General features: G+C 43.9%; 2 protein-coding genes across 2 annotated transcripts in view; both read right to left on the bottom strand.

The window, feature by feature from the left end:
- LOC145337783 (nuclear factor 7, brain-like) overlaps positions 1-20,097 on the bottom strand; it is a 41,616-nt gene that overhangs the window by 3,081 nt on the left and 18,438 nt on the right. The window lies entirely within an intron of this gene.
- On the bottom strand, positions 1,746-4,966 carry LOC145337784 (nuclear factor 7, brain-like). The gene is made up of 5 exons (XM_080182629.1): positions 4,889-4,966; positions 3,820-4,324; positions 3,636-3,731; positions 3,309-3,542; positions 1,746-1,827 (listed from the first exon to the last, which is right to left on the bottom strand). Exons 2-5 carry the CDS (start codon positions 4,225-4,227, stop codon positions 1,819-1,821), a joined length of 747 nt encoding a protein of 248 aa, XP_080038755.1. The 5' UTR covers positions 4,228-4,324; positions 4,889-4,966; the 3' UTR covers positions 1,746-1,818.

Below are 20,097 nucleotides of genomic sequence, written 5' to 3'. Positions count from 1 at the left end.
TTTCCACGATTAACCTCACAGTTCACAAAACTCCCAAGCTTCACAACATGCAGATATGCTGAAATTGTGCCCTGTAGACCAAGATATAGATCATTAATGTATTTCAAGAAGAGCAAGGGACATAATCCTGACCTCTGAGGAAGTCCACTCTAAACCTTCCTGCAGCCTGAAAAACATCTATTGACAACTGCTGTCTCCTGACACTCAGCCACTTCTTCATTCCTGTGTATATTGTCCGTTATGTTCTATTAGCAACAATTTTTCTGGCGAAACTATTTCTCCAAACTCTTTTCTGAAGTCAATTTACTGTTCACCACATCTACAGCACTATCCTCATCGACCCTCTCTGTAATCTCTTCAAAATACGCCAGCGAGATCAACAACGTTAACACTGACACATTCACTTTGATACCCTCCAGGTAAAATGGCTGGGAATGATTTACGTTGCAGAATCTCCCCGATTTAAACCTTAATCGGAGCAACCCTGAGACTAAATGCACACACAGTACTCCCTACCTGCTTCCCACAAATGTCATCAAACACCCACAATTACGTGGCAGCAACAAAATAGTTATCCAGTGTTCCTACACTAAACACAAGGAGAAGCCTCATTCTCTATCCAAACTGGAGACATTTGCTATAACTGGAGACTCAATACAATCTAGATCTTCCTTTGAATGGTGATGCCCCACCCAGAAGAACAGTCTATACAATGGTTCAATCACTGGTCTGAAAGGGACCACTGGAAACTCCCATCGGAAATGATGTAAGGAGTCTCCCTCTGTTTCCTGCTCAATATTTATACCGAAAACAACACCATCATGCTGTTTCAGGGCCTTTACTATTCGCAAATTGATTTCTAATATCCTACGTTAAAACACAGAAAATTCCTCTTTTTTCTTTTGCAATGATGTCAATGTGACCAAAAGGTGAGTTATTTGCTCACAAAGCTGTTTGCCGCTATGTTACTTCCTGTCTCGTCATCCCACCCACCATATTCCATAATCCTGGCACCACCCACACCCCACCCCGGGTTGTCGATGGTTTTCCTCTACTTCGCCCTTTCCTCAAGGACTGCCAAGCACTTCCCCTCACTGCAAACCCGTGGAAAACTGGCCAGCAAAATTGGAACTGAAGCCCGACCTCGGGGTTTGATTGGACCTCTGATCAAAGAGAGAGCATTGCTTTCACAAATTGCTTGATCTCTGGAATCACTCATAAAATCAAACTCACTCAATATAAATGGACTCATCACCTTCCCTATTGCAAGGTTAAGGATACCCTTAGTTTGTTATTGACGCTGTGACTGTGTTAAACCCGTAGATGTTTATCTTCTCCAGCATGCTTCAATTCCTCAATAAAATCATCACACTTCTCCTTATTTATTTTAGACTCGCAGTTTCTTCATCTCTTTGACTTGTCTAATGTGCCTCATTCATCACTACAGGTTAGCTCCAGCTGGCTCAGGTTCTCTCATGCTTTGATGTCTTCCTGATATAGGATGCTTAAAAAGTCAGCAGAACTACTCCTCACTAATTTGACACATGATGGCTTCAGACACTTACCCAGAGCAACCCACAGGAAGCAAAATATGACAATGGACAGATTCTAGGAATTAACAAGCGGAAATGTGAGCATTTAATCCGGGACCTCGGACACCCTTTAGTCCCTTCACATCTGGATTTATAATCAGGAAAAATCAGTGTTTTACCGGGGTTAATGGAGTTGATCATGTCCCTCCACGTTGTGTACTGTAAAGGACCTCTGAACTTTCCAAAAGACAGGCCGGCATCTGTTACACAGAGTTGCTGAAATTCATCACTGATCCTGTAAATGTAAAGAAATTATGTGGAAACATTCATCTTCGTTACAGTATTTTTGGAAGGATTTCAATGTTTAAGCTATTCCAACATTCCCAACTGCCAGCACTCTTCCTGTTGGAGAGAATGTATCACAAACTGAAAGATTAATCTTGTGCCTATAACTGAGCAAAACATAAGTTGGAAATACAAAAACACAGAATGGAAACACTTTTGTGAAGAGAACGGTTCATAGTCTGATAACAGATTAGTGACCACACTATCACAAGTGGGATCTGACCAAGTGTGTATGTATGAGGGAGCATGTGGGATTGAATAAGTGAGTGTGTGTATGAACATTAGTGGAGATGACTGAGTGTATGTAGTCGTGTTGATGTTGGGGAGCGTGTGTGGGAGTGAGTATTGTGGTAGTGAGTGTGTGTGGGAGTGCATGTGTGGATCTGACAGTGAGTGTCTGTGTGTGAGTGAGTGAGTGTGGGATTGAGTGTGTGTGTGTGGGTGTGAGAGAGAGTGAGTGTGTGAGTGTGTGTGTGTGTGTGTGTGTGTGTGTGGAAATGAGTGAGTGTGTGTGGGATTGAATGAGTGACTCTGAAATTTGGAGGATGGCAAATTGGCCATCCACCAAGCTTCAGACACACTCACTTGTTTAAGAAGGGCCGCAGGGAAAAGCGTGGGAATTACAGGCCGAAGAGCCTAAGGTCTGTGATAATTTTGAGAAGCACTTTGATATATTTGTTAAGGAAACATTTGTTTCCAATCAGAGTAAAGAGATGTGGGAGTGAACCTAATTGGAAAGCTCTTTCACTGAGCCAGCGCAGACTAGATAAAAGGATTTTTTCCCCCTATGTGCTGCAGAGTTGATAATATAAGATTAATAGACAAACCCACAACATCGAATCAGGGAATCATAAAGAATGCACAGTGCAGAAGGAGGTCATTCGGGCCATCGAGACTACATTAATTCTTACACAAGTTTATCCCATAAAAAAAACGTACCTACGCCGCTAAACCCCTAACCTTGGGACACGAAGGTGTAATTGACGATGGCCAATCAGCCTAACCTGCATATCTTTGGCGTGTGGGAGGAAACCAGAACATTTTGAGGAAACACACGCAGACACGGGGAGAACTTGCAAAGTCCACCCATTCAGCCAGGGCAGGAATCGAACCCGGGTCCCCGGTGCTGTGAGGAACTGAATTACAATGTCAATTCCAGTAGAAAATGGCACGAAAGGCACCAGGAAATAATCTGAACCCAATGTCCAGGTCAGGACAACTCATTCCGGGGAAGTTGCTGGTATTCCTGAAATGTTGCTGGCAGTGACGAGGGATTAATACTGTGACAACTGCAGAGAATGACAATTGTCAAAAATTGTTTCACTCGCTTTCTATTTTTTCCATAAATTCTATATTAATTTCACAGTTATCGTCAGTTATTTAGTGACTGTGTGAAGTTTCCCTGAACTGAGCCACAATATATTCCCTCACCTTCAGAAATATCAGCTCGTCTTTTTGCTCCATCTGTTTCTGCAACTTTGAGATTTTCTCCTCAATAGAATTTAAATTCTCCTGAATCTCTCGAAGGTTTCTCTCCATTGATTCTAGAATCCATTCCTCGTCTTCCCTGAGATCTCTGAGTAATCGCTGCTCTTTCTCAGTGAGAGTCTGGTGCATTTTAGTGAACTCGGATGTGATGTGTGTCTGCAGACTGCTCGACTGTTCCTACCAAATGAAATGTGGAACATAATTAATGTCCCTCGATAAAGGGAACAAAACTAACCGAGATCCCAGAAAATCAGCACAGAGAGACCTTACCCTAACTTCAGAAATCTTTCGTTGCTGTTTCTGTCCTGTTTCTAGAATTGCCAATTTCTTCTCTGTGAGAAAATCTAAGGAAGATTTGAGCTGATCCTGGGATTGGGAGAGAAAATCACAGAATGAAAGTGTCAGAGCAGGAAAATGCGATGAAACGTCAGTTTATAAATCTTTTCCCTTGTACCTTGTATTTTTCAACAGTCTCTTTAATCTCCATGAAGTTGTGAGATTTGTGTTCCTGCAAATCTCTACAAGTGTAACAGATCAATTTCTGGTCAGTTTCACAAAACAGCTTCAGTTCTTCCCGATGTTCCCCACAGTGAACTTTACTTTCCTCCTCTTTCCGATTCAGCTTTAATTGTCGAGTTTGCTCGGCCAGATTCTCTAAGGCCCGATTTACCCTGAGGTTTCTTTCCGGAAACTCCTCTCTACATTCCGGACAGGAGGTTATATCCTTTTCCCAACACTGGGTGATACAGGAGCGGCAGAAGTTATGGCCACAATCCAGTGTTACCGGATCAGTGAAGATACCGAAACAAATGGGGCAAGTTGTCTCCTCACTCAAACTCTTAACCAGCTGCTTCGAAGCCATGTTCACTCTCAGCACTTCCTGATCCAAACCGGTTTAACTGTGGGATGTGCCTGCATTCCTGAACACCTTCAGGTACGCGGTTTCCGGATGACGTTCACTGTAATACACAGGGAAATATGATTATAAATTAATCTCTGTCCTCTCGACTCTCAGGCGGGTTGTTAACTCTTCGCTCAGTGTGAAGGAAAAACAGGGTTAGAGCCGAGAGAGGAATCATTGAACTCTTTCGGGGGTGAGTTGGACACTGGAGAATGGTGACAGTGGAGCGAGAGGGAGGAGACGGGGATGGGCGGGATGGAGATCCCATTGCATTGTTCTCCAGTCTGAACTCACTGCCGATTACAAACCCTGTGGTGAAACACGGTGAATGTTCCAGATCCATGCAAGGAATTGTATGGATGGATGTACAGCCCCTCCTGGAGCAGAGAGTACTGCACTTGTCAAGAAAATGACAAATACTAGAAAGATATTTAGATGAGTTGTAGCTGTGATTTTCGGTTTTATTGGTTACACAGTTAAGTGTTGTGTTTTTATGGTGCATGACCCCAAACCCGGGGACTCCCACAGCGCCTGGAAACCAATGAGGTTTTTGACAGCGGGGTGATCACTGCAAAGTCAGAATACATATGGGCTATCGTAAGAACAGAATCTCATAACTTACCTTGGTGATGTCCCAGGTATCTGGAGTGAGATTCGACCCCAGCACTTTTTGACCCAGAGCTGATTCACAGCTGACAGGGAGCTCTAAGTAGGAGACGCTTACCGCCCAGTTCTTGGAATGTTTATTTGCAGAACAAGTCTACAGAAATGAAATCAGAAAGTGCCGCGAAAGCAGGTCTGGCAGCATCTGTGCAGAGAGAAAGAGAGTTAACTTTTCGAGTCGGTGAGAAATGTGATGGGGTATATGTTGTTTAAGAGAGAGAGGGGCAGCTGGAGCAGATGGACAGCCAATGAGAGGTGGGAGCTCGGAGAGATTGTAGTGCACATGTGTTTAGGGTGCAAGACAGAGGCAGTGTGATGGACTACGCAAAGAGCTGACAGCGGTGTTAAGGTAATATAGCAGAAAATGTTAACGGAAGAACAGAATTCAGTGCCCTTACTGAAAATAATGCTAAAGAACGAGTGACGGATGGCCCGGTTGAGGAGGGGAGGGTTTACCCTGGCACAAAAAATAGTTATAGGTTTAAAAATATTCACAATGGCGGAGAACGGTTATAGTGTAAAATTATTGAATTCAATGTCGAGTGCCGACCTGCTCAGTCGGATGGTGAGATGCAGATAGTCTACTTTGCGTTGGGCCCCATTGGAACCAACGTGACCGAGGATAGACTTCCGGGAACTGGAGCAAGGTGCCATTCTAATGTGAAGGGAGCACATAAGTACGTAGTAGAGCAGCTGAGCGAGGTGAATGGACACTTTTCACCGCAGCAAAGAGACACAATTCAGTTGGATGTGTTTCCTGCCCAGTAACAGCGAACCGGACATCTGCTCGGGGCAGGAAAGAAACTTGCAGATCCAGTGGTCGTGCTCCATGGAGGTACCAATGACATAGGCAGGACGAGGAAAGGCTTTCTGTTTAGTCACTTTGAGGAGCTGGGCATCAAATTAAGGCACAAACTTCAAACGTAATAATTTCTGCTTATTGTGTGAGCCATGTGCAAATAGGCACAGAGTAAGTAAGAGTGGGGAGATGAATGCAAAGCCCAAAGACCGGTGTGGGAGAATTCGTGGGACACTGGCAGCAGTACTGGGAAAAGTGGGATCTGTTCCGTTGGGACTGCCCACACCTGAATCGTGCTGGGGCTGATGTTTGACCAAGCTGCATAATAAGGGAAGTAGAGAGAGAGAGAGTTTTAAACTAAATATAGGGGCATTGGATCGAATTTGGGAAGTTCTGATCTTCTCGGCCTTTTGGTTAAGATCAAGTGTAGTACCGACACACTGTTCTTGGTTGAAGTCATTAGGTTACATTTCAGCTTCATTTGAATCAATTTTTAAAAGCGGCACCACGGACTTTTGGCAAAGATGCAAATTAGACCAAACCTGCGAGGAGGAGCTATGCCTACTCCAATCAGCTTGGATCATGTAGATCAATCCCAAGACAGGAGGTGAGAGCCCTGTCTTGTCAGCTTGGATCGGAGATATCTCAACTTGTTGAGACTCTGAATTGGACTTGATTTAATTGAATTGGAATAAAAACAAAAAAAAAGAGTTTATTCAGGGCAGGGAAAGTATTAATATCGGAACTAATAGGCCGACCGTGACAGGAAGGAGCAGAGTACAAATTAAAAGTAAACCAGCACTTACGACTGGATGGTACAAAAATAATGTAATGACAAAACGGAAGGCTCTGTACGTCGCATTTAAAACAAAACAGATGAGCTGAAAACACGAATACAAATGAGTTAGTACTTGCAACGATATGGCGACAGGATGGCATAGAGTGGAAAGGCAATGTGATATTTGGGAAGGATAGGAGGTTGAGAAAAGATGGAGAGGAAGCTCGCTAAATAAATGATGCACATTAGAGAGGGTTAACCTAAGTTCTGCAACTCAGGGTGTAAATATAACTTTCAGTGTGGTGAGAAACTATAAATGCGAAAGTCACTTGTGGGAGTGGTGTACGGCCCCGTAATTGGTACTACACAGTAGGTCAGTCTATAAAAGAGGAGAGATAATGAGAGCTTGTCTGAACGGTGCTGCAATAATCAGGGGTGTTTTGAATCTACAATGAGATTGAAAACAGTGGATGGGAAAAATTGGCATTGCTGAAAAGTTCATATAATAATTGTGGGATAAGTTCTTAGAACAGCATATCGTGGAACCAACCAGAAGGCAGGCTATACTCATGCTGGTATAGTGCAGGGAGAAAATGTTCATTGATGAACTCATAATGAAGGTATCTCTAGATAGCAGCAACCATGACACGTTTGAAATTTAAATTCAGTTTTAGGGAGGGAAGAGTGCACCAAAGTTTCGTGTTTTAACCATAAATAAGGGCAGTCATGTAGTAATGGAAGCAGAGCTAGATAAAGATAAATAGCAAATCTGCTTAAAAGATAGATCCCCAGAGGTGGTGGCAGATCTTTAAAGGAATATTTCAGAATATACAGAGGAGATACATTCCAATGTGAAATAATAATTTAAAGCTATTACTTTTAGTTGCAGAAAGTGAGATCTCTTAAAGGAGAATTGTTCTGAGAGAGAGGACATGTTCAGCAAGGGAGAGGAAAACTGTAGGAGGGGGATTGTTGAGACCTCCCGGAGCTAAGTTTCCCTCTGCAGCAACTTCCCAACACATGACCACTACCGTGTCGAAGGTAACAGCAACTGACACATGGGAGCACTGCCATTGAAGCACCGCATCCTTGGCGCTTTGAGGCATCAGTGTGAATCACTGTGCCTCTGTGTCACCCTGGACTGGATTGGATTGATAGTGATGTATTTTGGAAACTCCTTTTACAACGGTTTAGATGGGAACAATTTAGAAAGGAACGATTTGCACGTAGCAGAACGTGATTTACTTTTTTAAAAAATATTCTCACTTCATACACAGTGACTGGAGGACTGCGCAGAATCAGAATACAGACAAGAAAACAACTAAGACTGGATATGGCGTCGCTAGCCTAGGGCAATATTTATTGCACAGGGAGGAAATCCATGCAGACATTGCCCATCCTGAGAAGGTGACAGTGATCTGTCTTCTTCAGTCGCTGCAGTCCATTTTCTGTAGGTAAACCGTCTGTGCTGCTCAGGAGTGCGTCCGAGGATTTCGACCCAGTGGCACTGACGGAAGAGCAATATATTTCCAAGTCAGAATGGACAGTCACATGAAGGACAACTTCCAATTGTGGTACTCCCATGTGTCAATTGCTGTTATCTTTGAGATAGTCGTGGTCATGGTTGGGTAGTTGCTGCAGAAGGAAAGTTAGCTTCTACATGGCACTCCACGTATCAAATAGTTTTAGCAAACTCAACTCCTCGAGAATCTACATTTCTTAGCAATCCCACGCTGGAATTTATTGAGCTCCACTGGGCTTAGAGCACGCAACTTTGAAATCAACGGATTTCCTGCCATCTCCACTCAGATTCAAACTGATGCAACTTACACAAAAGACAATTCTGCGCTCACCGTTCTGGTCTGCTAACAATTAGCACTTACTTTGGCTGTGTTTCTCGCCTCGGTTCTGTGAGCAACATTGGCAATATTACAACAGATAAATGGTGAGGATACTGGAAATCTGAGATGAAAGAGAAAATCCTGGAAATAGTTAAGTTAATTTTTTTGTCACAAGTAGACTTACAGTAACACTGTAATGAAGTTACTGTATAAATCCCCCAGTCGCCATACTCTGGTGTCTGTTCGGGTACACAGGGTGAGAATTTAGCATGGCCAAATGTACCTGACCAGCACGTCCTTTGGGCTGTGGGAGGAAATCGGAGAACCCGGAGGAAACCCACGCAGACACAGGGAGAACATGCAAACTCCGCACAGACAGTGATCCAAGCAAGGAATCAAACTCGGGTCGCTGGTCCTGTGAGGGAGCAGTGCTGGGTACTGTGCCACTGTGCCGCCCAAATACTCAGCACCTCAGGCAACATCTGTGGAGAGAAACAGACCTTCAGTCAGGCTGCAATAAACCATACCAAATCTGTTGAGAATGGCGATATTAAATCCCACAATGCTCCGCGCTCCAGAAACCACTCTATCCAACATGCTCCTTTCACCCTGTATTGATGATAGTGCGCATGCTCCCTTGGGCCGGCCGTTCCGATCGGCTCCTTTGTTGTGAGTCCGACTCAATGAAGAGGGGAGGAGAATCCCGGAAGTGGCGGCTCGGATGGGGAAGGCGCTACCCCATCGCTTTATGGTTACCGATCTCCCCCGGGGCACTCGTTGGGCCTTGCGGCTCAGACTGGGCCCAGAGAGGCGCTCTCGTTGTTGCTGAGCCTGCACTCCGACCCCACTGAGCTGCTCCACCCCGAACGTTTCAGCTTTCTGATGGCGATAGATCGTATTCACTCATCCTGAGCATTTTGGGTACCTTAATTTGGAAGGACGTTAATGTCTTTTAATCAATATCATTAAATTATTAAAAACGGATTAGTGAGAAACATTCATTCTCCAATGCCATCCTCCACCGTGTTTTTGTAAATTTAGTATATTAATTGTATCACATCATTTGATTTGATTTTAAATCATTTAGTTTATAAATTGAATCACTGTTCTCGAATTGTATTTCCAAATTTAGTTTGATGGTCACAGTTTTTTCTTGTTCGACAAAGTCTGTAAATTTCATCAGGCAGTGAATGTGGGCGAGTGCTGAGTGACTGCCCTTGGGACGACCAGGAGGAGAGTTCAGAGTCCGAGAAGATATAGAGAGCCGCATGTTCTACATACAATCGTGGTGCACGAGCATTGGGATCTGATTCTGCCAGACAGCTGAGTCTGTGTGAGACATTGAAGAATTCAGCTTCTTCAAATTACTCCAGAGTGCTTTTGTCAACAAAACTGTTTAACATCTGTCAGACTATTGTTTCTCTGAGCCTGCAATTCTAAATTTGGTCACAAATGCAAGTGTTTAAAGGCAATTTATTTCTTTCCACGTTGTTAATAATTAAATCGATAGAAATTGTTTCTCCACCTCAGTATCTTCAAATCGATGTTTCATATCTTCATACACTATTTCACTTTGGAAAATAGGGTGGAAGTCTCAGAAGGAATATCAATCCATAAACCCCCTTCTCTGGTTACCAAATCCTCCAAAGGGACTTTCTGGTTCAGACGTAAGGGTCTGTGATTGAATCACTACTCCTATTCCTCATTGCTCCATTCTGCATCGATTTAGGATACCTATATTGACAACAGGGTAGATGGAGAGAAACTATTTTGCTCCTTCTAGGACTCGGGAGCAGATGAGAGGGTGTATGGTATAAAGATGAGATGGGGAGATGCCGGCGTTGGACTGGAGTAAACACAGGAACAAATCTCACAACACCAGGTTAAAGTCTTTCGTCACCTGATGAAAGAGCAGCAAGCGCTCCGAAAGCTAGTGGCTTTTGCCACCAAATAAACCTGTTGGACTTTAACCTGGTGTTGTGAGACTTCTTACTGCATAAAGATGAGACGAAGAGCTTCAAGAAGTGAAATCAAGAAAACCTTCGACACACAAGGCGTGCAATAACATTTGAATTCTCTTCTTAAATGACAAATTATAACTAACCAAGAATCAATTTAAAATCTGAATTTGACAGACTTTTAAAAAAAGCCGATGAAGAGATCGGGACTGTTGAGTGCGGAATGAACAGAAGCTAACAAAATAATGAGGGGTCTGGGCAGCGTCGACAGAGAGAAACTTCCTGCAGCACCAAGATTCTGTCAGCAGGTGGCAGCGGTGCGCTTTGTAACAATGAAAGACGACTTCACAGAGTCTCAACCCATCCCAGAAACTGACTGCACCCGCAATGAATTACTCAAGTGCAGGAACTGCCGTTAACTCGGAAACGCAGAAGCCACTTTAAAAACACGAGGTCCCAAAGAGAGAGAGAGAGAGAGAGAGAGAAAGCAGGTGAATGAGCAAATAATTCCTCCTTGGTGGTGCTGATTGAGGGAGGAATGTTGACCAGGGCACCGGGGAAACTCCCCTGCTGCTCTTAACCCTGGCATTTGAAACATCCACTTGAGACAGACGCTGCTTTTGGTTTAACATCTCACCGGGTTGAAACTGTTCAGAGGAAGATAGCAGTGATCCATTCAGCCCTTTTCCGCGTTTCATGGTTAATTTATTGCAACGCCACTTACCCACCTTATCTCCAATATCCCTTGATATTCTGGGAAGCTTCAATCGTCCCAGTATCCACAGGCTATAGGGAGAGAGAATCCCACATTTTTTCATATAGTAAAAGGTCGAGATGACCTTTCATCAGTGTTAGAATCATAGAACCCGACAGAGCAGAAAAAGGCCATTCGGCCCAACAAGTCTGCACCGACCACAATCCCACCCAGGCCCTACCACCATGTCCCTACATATTTTACCCGCTTCACCCTATAACCAAATCATCTCAGGAGACTAACGGGCAATTTTAGCATGGCCAATCAACCTAACCCACACATCTTTGGACTGTGGGAGGAAACCGACGCAGACACAAGGAGAATGTGCAAACTCCACACAGTGACCCGAGCCGGGAATCAAACCCAGGTCCCTGCAGCTGTGAAGCAGCAGTGCTAACCACTGTGCTACCGTGCCACCCACTGAAACCTGAAACATTAATTCTATTTCTCCTTACAGATGCTGCCAGACCGGCTGAGTATTTCCAGCATTTCTGTTCCAGGTTTCCATCTTCTGCAGTATCTTGTCCAGCTATTCACAATCTATATCAATAATTTGGATGAAGGAACCAAATGCAATATTTCTGCAGAGTTTGTGGGGCAGGATTGTTGAAATCTGAAATTTAACTCTGCTTCTCGCCACAGGTACTGCCAGACCTGCTGAGCTTATTCAGCATTTTCAGTTTTCATTTCAAATGCAAATATTCCAAGTTTGCTGACAATCTGAAACTTGGTGGGGATGTGAGTGGTGAAGAAGATGTTAAGAGGCATCTGGGTGATTGAGACAAGTTGGGTGGGTGGTCAAATATATGGCAGATCTGCAATGAGCTGGATAAGTGGAAAGTTATCCACTTTAGTAGGAAACAGAGCGGCAGAGTATTATTTAAATGGTGAAATAATTTACAAAGGGGCCTCGGTGCCCTTGCACACTAATCATTGAAAGGAAACATGCGGATGCACTGAGCAGTTACAATGGCAAATGCTATGTTGGCCTTCATTGGCAAGGAGTTTCACTATAGGAGCAAGGGTGTCTCGCTGCAGCTGTACAGGGCCTTGGTGTGACCACATCTGGAGAATTGTGTGCAGGTTTTGTCTCCTTACCAGTATAAGGCCATACTTAACAGGTAGAAAGTGCAGCAGAGGCTGGCCAATTTGATTCCCGATTGTTTAATGAGAAGAGATTTTGGTGACTAGTCTTGCATGCACCACGGTAAGAAAATTCAGAGGGAACTTATTGAAACATATAAAATGCTGACAGCGTTGGAAAGACTGGATGTGGAGATGTTATTTCCTCTGGCTGGGGGTAAACCACAAGAGTTCACCTTCTCATGTTGTAGCAAAGGCCATTTAGGACTGCAGTGAGGAAAAACATCTTCACTCAGCTTGGGAAACCTGTGAAATTCTCTAGCACAGAAGGTGTGGAGGCAAAAATCACTGCATATGTTTAATGAGGAAATAGATAGATTTCTACACTCTCAAGGCATCCTGGGGAATGGGGAGAAAGCGGCATTCTGACATTGAAAGGGGGCTCAAGCATGATCAAATCGAATGGTGGAGCAGGCTCAATGGGTCGAATGACTTTCTCCTGCTCCTGGTTTTGAAGCCTTTCTCAGATGTCACATGAAGATTTGTGTGTCACGTTCATCTGTCTATCAAGGCTGGCAATAGACCTCACATCAAGATTTGGCAAACAAATTTCTATGGACATCATTCAAGGGTCGGGTTTTGAGTGCATGAGGAAAGAAAAAGAGAGAGAATAGATTGGGCCTGTGTACTGGATTGTGCTGTGAAGTGCCGGGCTATCGATGTGAAGCATCAGCAGCAATCATCGGCCTCTATAAGGCTCAGGCAGGAAATTGTTTACCTTGGCTGGGGAGCCAGAATGGCAGATCACAGTCTCATACTTAAGTTAAGGCAATCTAGGACTGAGACCTATAGGTGTGTCTATGATTGGTGGGTTCAGATTGGTTGCACCGCACAGTGCAGATGAGAGGCTCAGCAAGTGGACTACAAATATGATACACAGTTGACAATCAGGAGCAGGAAACATGAACATCCGTCATCAATCTGCATTAGACAGCGATCTTAAAGGGCCGAATGTTGTTCTCATGCTGCTCCTCCTCCCTGTGGGCCCATCCATCTGGTTCTGCCTGAAAGAGCTCTCTGCGAGTTCAGTCCCCCACTGGAAGCAGATATCAGGGTGACATGAGTGTATCCCTGTCGAGTTTAGATTTGATACTGTTTTCAAGCCGCTGTACACACGGACTTTGAGAGTGAATGAGTGAAATCACAATTCTACTGACAGGTGTCTTGAGGTTGTGGGGGAACAGGGAGCTGTGCAGGTCCCCATGTGTGCACTTAGCATCACCTGTATTTTAACAGTCTACTGCATGGAAAGGATCAAACCGACAGCAAGGAACATGTTAACTAGTGAAGTTTAATTCTGCTCTCATAAGTCATGGTACACGAGAGGAAAATAATGTCAGTAAATAAGTAAAAAAAATCCTGAGGCTGTCCAGCCAGTGAAGGATTGAAAGAAATTCAATAAATGTACCAGTTTAATCTGCCTGGAATCTGGTAGCTATCAGATTGACATGGACCTGTCTGCCACATCATTCCCCTCCTGACCCTGTGTCAATCTGTGACAGACCCTCCTCTTCATCTGGATGAGAGTCAGTACAAAGGCAGGGTTGCCTGCAGCTTTCATCAACAATATCTCAGCACATCTATGAATGCATTGAAATAATAAATTTAGTGAGCACTCACTTTACACATTTCCCTCCATTTCAAAACCTGCAGGCCAGTGTGACACTCTTTGTCTGGGTCCTGTCCAGACATGACATCCCCACTTGAATCCTTCTAGGCAAATAACGTCCTGGAGAAGTAGAGATGAATGTTGCTCCTGTTAATACATGAATGTACATAGAAACCTTGCTCTTTGACCAGGGTGATGAGAGCCTTGTGCGAGTAGCCTTCTTCCAACATCATCCTGTTTGACTCCACTGCCCCTTAGACTTTACAGAGAGGCCATTGTCTTTGCGTTATAGACAGACTGAACACATGAGCCCTTGTCAAGAATGATCGTTCACCTCGGAGAACGGACGTTTTGTCATGAGTTGCCTGCTAACCACCAGCTGTGCTCTTTGGGGCCATCCACCTCCCTCCTTCATCCTAGAAATCAGTCTAACAAAGCTTCACAGACCTCCCTCTATGACACTCCCTGCTATATCGTTCCTTAGGAGAGGTGACCAAAACTCGACACAATACTCACCAATCAACTACACTCAGATCTCTTTACTTTACTGCTCCAATTGCTTTGTACTAATGAAGATACCATTTATCTTCCTAATTGTTTTCTATCTCTGCACATTAACTGGACAGAGACACCCAGATCCCTCTGAAAGCAAACACTTTCCAGTCTCTCCCCATCCCAAAAAATATTCAGCACTTTTTGTATTTTTGTTAACAAAATGAAAAATGTCACCCTGCTCCATACTGTATTCCATCCACCATGTTCTTGTCCACTCACAACCTCTTCATATCTCTTTGAAGCCCTTTTCTGTTCTCCACACAAACTGTCCCACTGAACTTCATACCAGCAGCAAACTGCGATGTCTCATTGATGTCACTGATACAGACTGTAAATAACCCACTGATCCCTGCACTGTCTCTCTAACTATCACCTCCCAAACGAAAAATTACTGATTATTCCAATTGTTAACCAATCTTCTACTGATGTTAATATATCACCCCCCAATCACAGGACTAATCATTTTGGACAATCGTCTGTGTGGCACCATATCAAATGCTTTTTGAAACTCCAACTGCTCTACACACAATTGCCCCGCATCTCCCTCAACCACTAATCCATCTGACTAGACATGTTCTCAAAATAATCCTTCTCAAACATCATTACCTCATAAGTGCGTCTCAATTTCATTTATTTATCAGCATTTCCACAGCATTAACACATTAGATTCTGGCATTTTCCCACTGCTGACTGTCCTAAGTTTTGAATGATTTTCACTAATTGGTAATTCATTTCCTGAACAGTTACTGCACATTTTAAATGCTTTAGAAAAATTGATACTGGAATTGCTTTCGCTCAATTTCTAGGAAAGTAGAGCTGCTCCTCTATTTGTCTTCACACATCGATAAGGTTTTCTACAGTAAAGACACTGGATCAACACAGCCCTTTGCTACTGCACTAGTCACCAACCCAACTCTGACCCCAGAACTCCCAGCCACGTGCTATTGACTAGACTAAGGGCAGCAGATTTCCATACACATTGGGAACTGTAACCTTCTCCCAACATGACTACAGAAATTGACTACAGCCTGCATTTATGTCACGCCTTTGATAACATATGCCAAGGCAGTTCCCTGAGCATTCTCAGGATCCATCATACTGCAATGGGAGGAAGGTGGAGAAAGAAATACAAGGACATATACAGAAACTGAATAAAGAACAGAATTATAATTGTTGGAGAAGTGGGTGAGGGATTTCACTACCCTGATATTAATTGGACAGAGGAGTCAGTTAAAGGGATAAGGAAATGGAATTCCTACGTGCAGGACAGTGGTTAGTAATGCTACCGCACAGTGCCAGGAACCCAGGTTCAATTCCAGAGTTGGGTGAATGTCTGTGTGGAGTTTGCACGTTCTCCCACGCCTGTGTGGATTTTCTCCATGTCTTCCGGTTTCCTCCCACACTCAGGATCTGCAGGTTAAGTTGATTGGCTGTACTAAATTGCCACTTAGAGTCAGGGGGGGATCAGGAGGGTAAATACATGGGGTTACTGGATCAGGTCTGGGTGGGATTGTTGTCGGTGCAGGCTCGATGTAAGGAAGGCTTAGGTATGTAAAAACTGACAATGAGAGCTTCTTTAAACATATGAAAAGAGAGAGAGGGATCAACGTGAACACTGGCCCATTTGAAAATGAATCTGGATGACAGTTATGAGGAACAAGTAAATGGCAGAGGAGCAAAACAGATAATTTGTGTTAGTTTTTACAGAGGAAGATACTGGAAACATCCCATTAATACGAAAGAACACGGGGGAGGAATTGAGTACCATCACTAGAGAAGTAATATTTGATAAACTAATGAAGCTGGAGGAAGATCGGTACCCTCGCCCTGATGGCTTGCCTCCTAGAATGCTAAATGAAGTAATTATATTGCTTGTAATTTACCAAAAATCTTTGGATCCTGGAGAAGTACCAGAGGATTGGAAAACTGCCAATGTGACACCGCTATTCAATAAAAGGAAGGAGGCAAAAAGTAGGTAATTATAGGCTGATTAGCCTAATATCTATTGTTAGAAAAAAGTCAGAATCAATTAAGGAAGTAATAGGGGCACATTTAGAAAATTATAATCTAATCAAGCTGAGTCAGCACTGATTCATGACAGGGAAATCATGTCTGACAAATTTATTAGCATTATTTGAGGAAATCTCAACCAGATTTGATAAAGGGAAACAGTAGATGTGTTGCATCTGGACTTCCCGTAGATGTTCAACAAGGTACCTCACAAAAGTTAAGTCATAAGATTAGTGCCAATGTTAGAGGTAGTATATTGGCATCAATTGAGAATTGGCTGAAGGGGAGGAAACACCGAGTGGGGATAAGGGGTTATTTTTCAAGTAGTGGGATTCTACAGGGATCAGTGCTGTGGCTGCAATGGTTTACCATATATATTAATGACTCAGAGGAAGGAAGTGAATGTACTGTAGCCACATTTGCAGAAACATCAAAATAGGTGGATTGGCAAATTGTGGGAGGGATGCAGACAGTTTGCAAAGAGATATTCAGGAAGTGTAGTGGAGGACATGCTCCTGTCTACATCAATGGGGATGAAGTCAAAGTGGTCGAGAGGTTCAGGTTTTTAGGTGTCTAGATCACCAACAACCTGTCTTGGCTGGTCCCTCCATGCCAATGCTATAGTTAAGAAAGCCCACCAATGCCTCTACTTTCTCAGGAGGCTCAGGAAATTTGACATGAATGCTACAACTCTCACCAATTTTTACAGATGCACCTTTCAGAATGTATCACAGCTTGGTATAATTCCTGCTCTGTCCAAGGCTGCAAGAAACGACAAAGATTGTGAACATAGCTCAGTCCATCATACAAACTGGACTCCCATCTATTGCCTCTGTCTACACTTCCCACCTTCTCAAAAAAAAGCAGCCAGCATAATCAAGGACCCTACACACTCTGGACATACTGTCTTCTACATTCTTCTGTCGGGAAAAAGGTACAAAAGTCTGAAGTTGCAGACCAACCGACTCAAGAATAGCTTCTTCCCTGCTGCCATGAGACTTTTGAAAAGACCTACCTTATATTAAGTTGATCTCTGTCTCCACCCTTGCTGTAACACTACATTCTGCACCCTCTCCTTTCCACCTTCCCTACGTACTATATCGCTTTGTCTATATCGCACGTAAGAGACAACGGTTGGAACTGTATACCAATACATGTGACAATAATACTTAACCTGTCAATATTGATTTAATGTAAGTGGGCAAAAAGGAAAGATGAAGGAAATCCAAACAGAACCCGAACACCAGTATGGACTGGTTGGGATGAGCTGCCGTGAGAACATTCCAGGTATCAGGGTGTAAACAGTTGAAGACGTGACTGTGGTTTGTTAATTTAAAAGCTGATGCTGTACACTGAACCCAAATAAGCAAATAACCAACACTTGACAGGAATGTACTTCCCTATCTCACTGTGAAATGGATGACACATTAGAATGGTACAATCTAGAGTACATCATGTACATCCAGCACCATGGGCTCACTCACTGGGTCAGCAGAGTACGTGATCACAAATACTGATTAAAAGGAGTTTTACCCTGTCCCAAAGCTGAAGGAATTTTTAAAAAAACCATCACAAACCCCCAACTTCTTCCCCTGTCAGATCTCCGTGCGCCCCCTTTCCCACTCCTCTTTATGTCCACCCCCACTTCTTGGTCAACCTCTTCTTCCCTCCCCCTCCCTCACTTCTCCTTACTCCAGTCCTCGTTGTGCAGCAGGTTTTTGGTGAAGAAGTTATTCTCCAGCTCACTCACTAAAGCCGTTGCCATGACGCTTCCAGCAAGTGAACGATAACAAGAATTAAAACTTTTCAATAATATATCCACTCCGAGGATAAAATCAGGCAGCTATCATCACTCCCTCCCACTATCCCAGTCCCAAAGAAAAGTCAGGCAGCGTGCCTCAATGACTACTGTGCAGTGGCTCCGACATCCATCATTATGAAGTGCTACGAAAGGTTAGTATAGCATGAATCAATTCTGGCCTCCCAGACTGTCTGGATCCATTACAGTTCACCTACTGCCACGACAGATGCCATCTTCCTGGCCCTACATGCAATCTTGGACCACAAAGACAACAACGTCAGTCTCTTTATTGACTACAGCTCAGACGTCAACACCATTATTCCTACAAAACTTATCTCCAACTCCATGGCCTGAGGCTTGGCTCCTCCCTCTGCGACTGGATCCTGAACTTCCTAACCCACAGACTGTAATCAATAAGGCTAGGGAACAACAACACTTCCTCCAAGAAGTGTTGTGGATAGTCTGGAGGGATGTCAGAAGTTGCGCCGTGACAGATAGGATGCAAGACTGGGCGGAGAAGTGGCAGATGGACTTCAACACGGATAAATGTGTCGTGGTCCATTTTGGTAGGTCCAATGGGATGAAGGAGTACAATATCAAGGGTAGGACTCTTAGCAGTGTTGAGGAGCAGAAGGACCTTGGGGTCCGGGTCCATAGGACTCTTAAATCGGCCTCGCAGGTGGAGGATGTAGTCAAGAAGGCGTATGGTGTGCTAGCCTTCATTAATTGAGGGATTGAGTTTAGGAGTTGGGAGGTAATGTTGCAAATTTATAAGACCCTTGTCAGACCCCACTTGGAGTACTGTGCGCAGTTCTGGTCGCCTCACTACAGGAAGGATGTGGAAGCGACTGAGAGGGTTCAGAGGAGATTTACAAGGCTGTTGCCTGGATTGGGAGGCATGCCTTACGAAGATAGGTTGAGAGAGCTCGGTCTCTTCTCCCTGGAGAGATGGAGGTAATTAAGGACTCCACACATATATTCTTTTCCTTCCATCGGGAAAAAAATACAAAATTCTGAGGTCTTGTACCAACCGACTAAAGAACAGCTTCTTTCTTGCTGCTGTCAGACTTCTGAATGGACCGACCTCACACTGAGTTGATCATTCTCTACAGCCGAGCTGTGACCTTAACACTATAATGTGGAGTTGCCAGTGTTGAACTGGGGTCAGCACGGTAAATCGTAGGTAAGCACAGTTTAAGGAGGTTAATCTGTGCTTAGCCCTCTCTCCACTCACATTGTCTGCATCTGTAAAGACTTGATAACCTGTTAAAACTCATATTCCAACCATTATCTTGTAATTCAGTTCCTGTCTATACATGCCCTGGTTATAAAACAAACCTTGCACTCGTCTGACGAAAGGGCAACATTCTGAAAGCTCGTGCTACCAAATAAACCTGTTGGACTCTAACCTGGTGTTGTGAGATTACTTACTGTAACTATATTCTGCACTCTCTCCTTTTCTTCTCGATGAACGGTATGCATTGTCTAGTGCAGAGGAGGTTTACTAGGCTGATTCCGGAGTTGAGGGGGTTGAGCTATGAGGAGAGGCTGAATAAACTAGGCTTGTACTCGTTAGAGTTTAGAAGAATGAGGGGAGATCTCATTGAGACGTATAAGATGATGAATGGGATGGATAGGATAGAGGTGGAGAGACTCTTCCCGCTCAAAAAAGTCAGTAGGACTAGGGGGCACAGCCTCAAGATAAAGGGGGGGGGGGGGGTGGTTTAGAACGGAGTTGAGGAGGAACTTCTTCACTCAAAGGGTGGTGAATCTCTGGAATTCTCTGCCCGTTGAAGTGGTGGAGGCTACCTCGATAAATATTTTTAAGAAGCAGGTTGATGGGTTTTTGATAAAAGAGGGGATTAAGGGTTATGGGGAGAGGGCGGGAATGTGGAACTGAGCCACGACAGATCAGCCATG

The sequence above is a fragment of the Carcharhinus amblyrhynchos genome, unplaced genomic scaffold, assembly GCF_965287045.1.
Source record: "Carcharhinus amblyrhynchos unplaced genomic scaffold, sCarAmb.v2.hapA scaffold_73, whole genome shotgun sequence".
Taxonomy (NCBI): Eukaryota; Metazoa; Chordata; class Chondrichthyes; order Carcharhiniformes; family Carcharhinidae; genus Carcharhinus; species Carcharhinus amblyrhynchos.
This window is presented reverse-complemented; position numbering and strand designations above follow the sequence as displayed.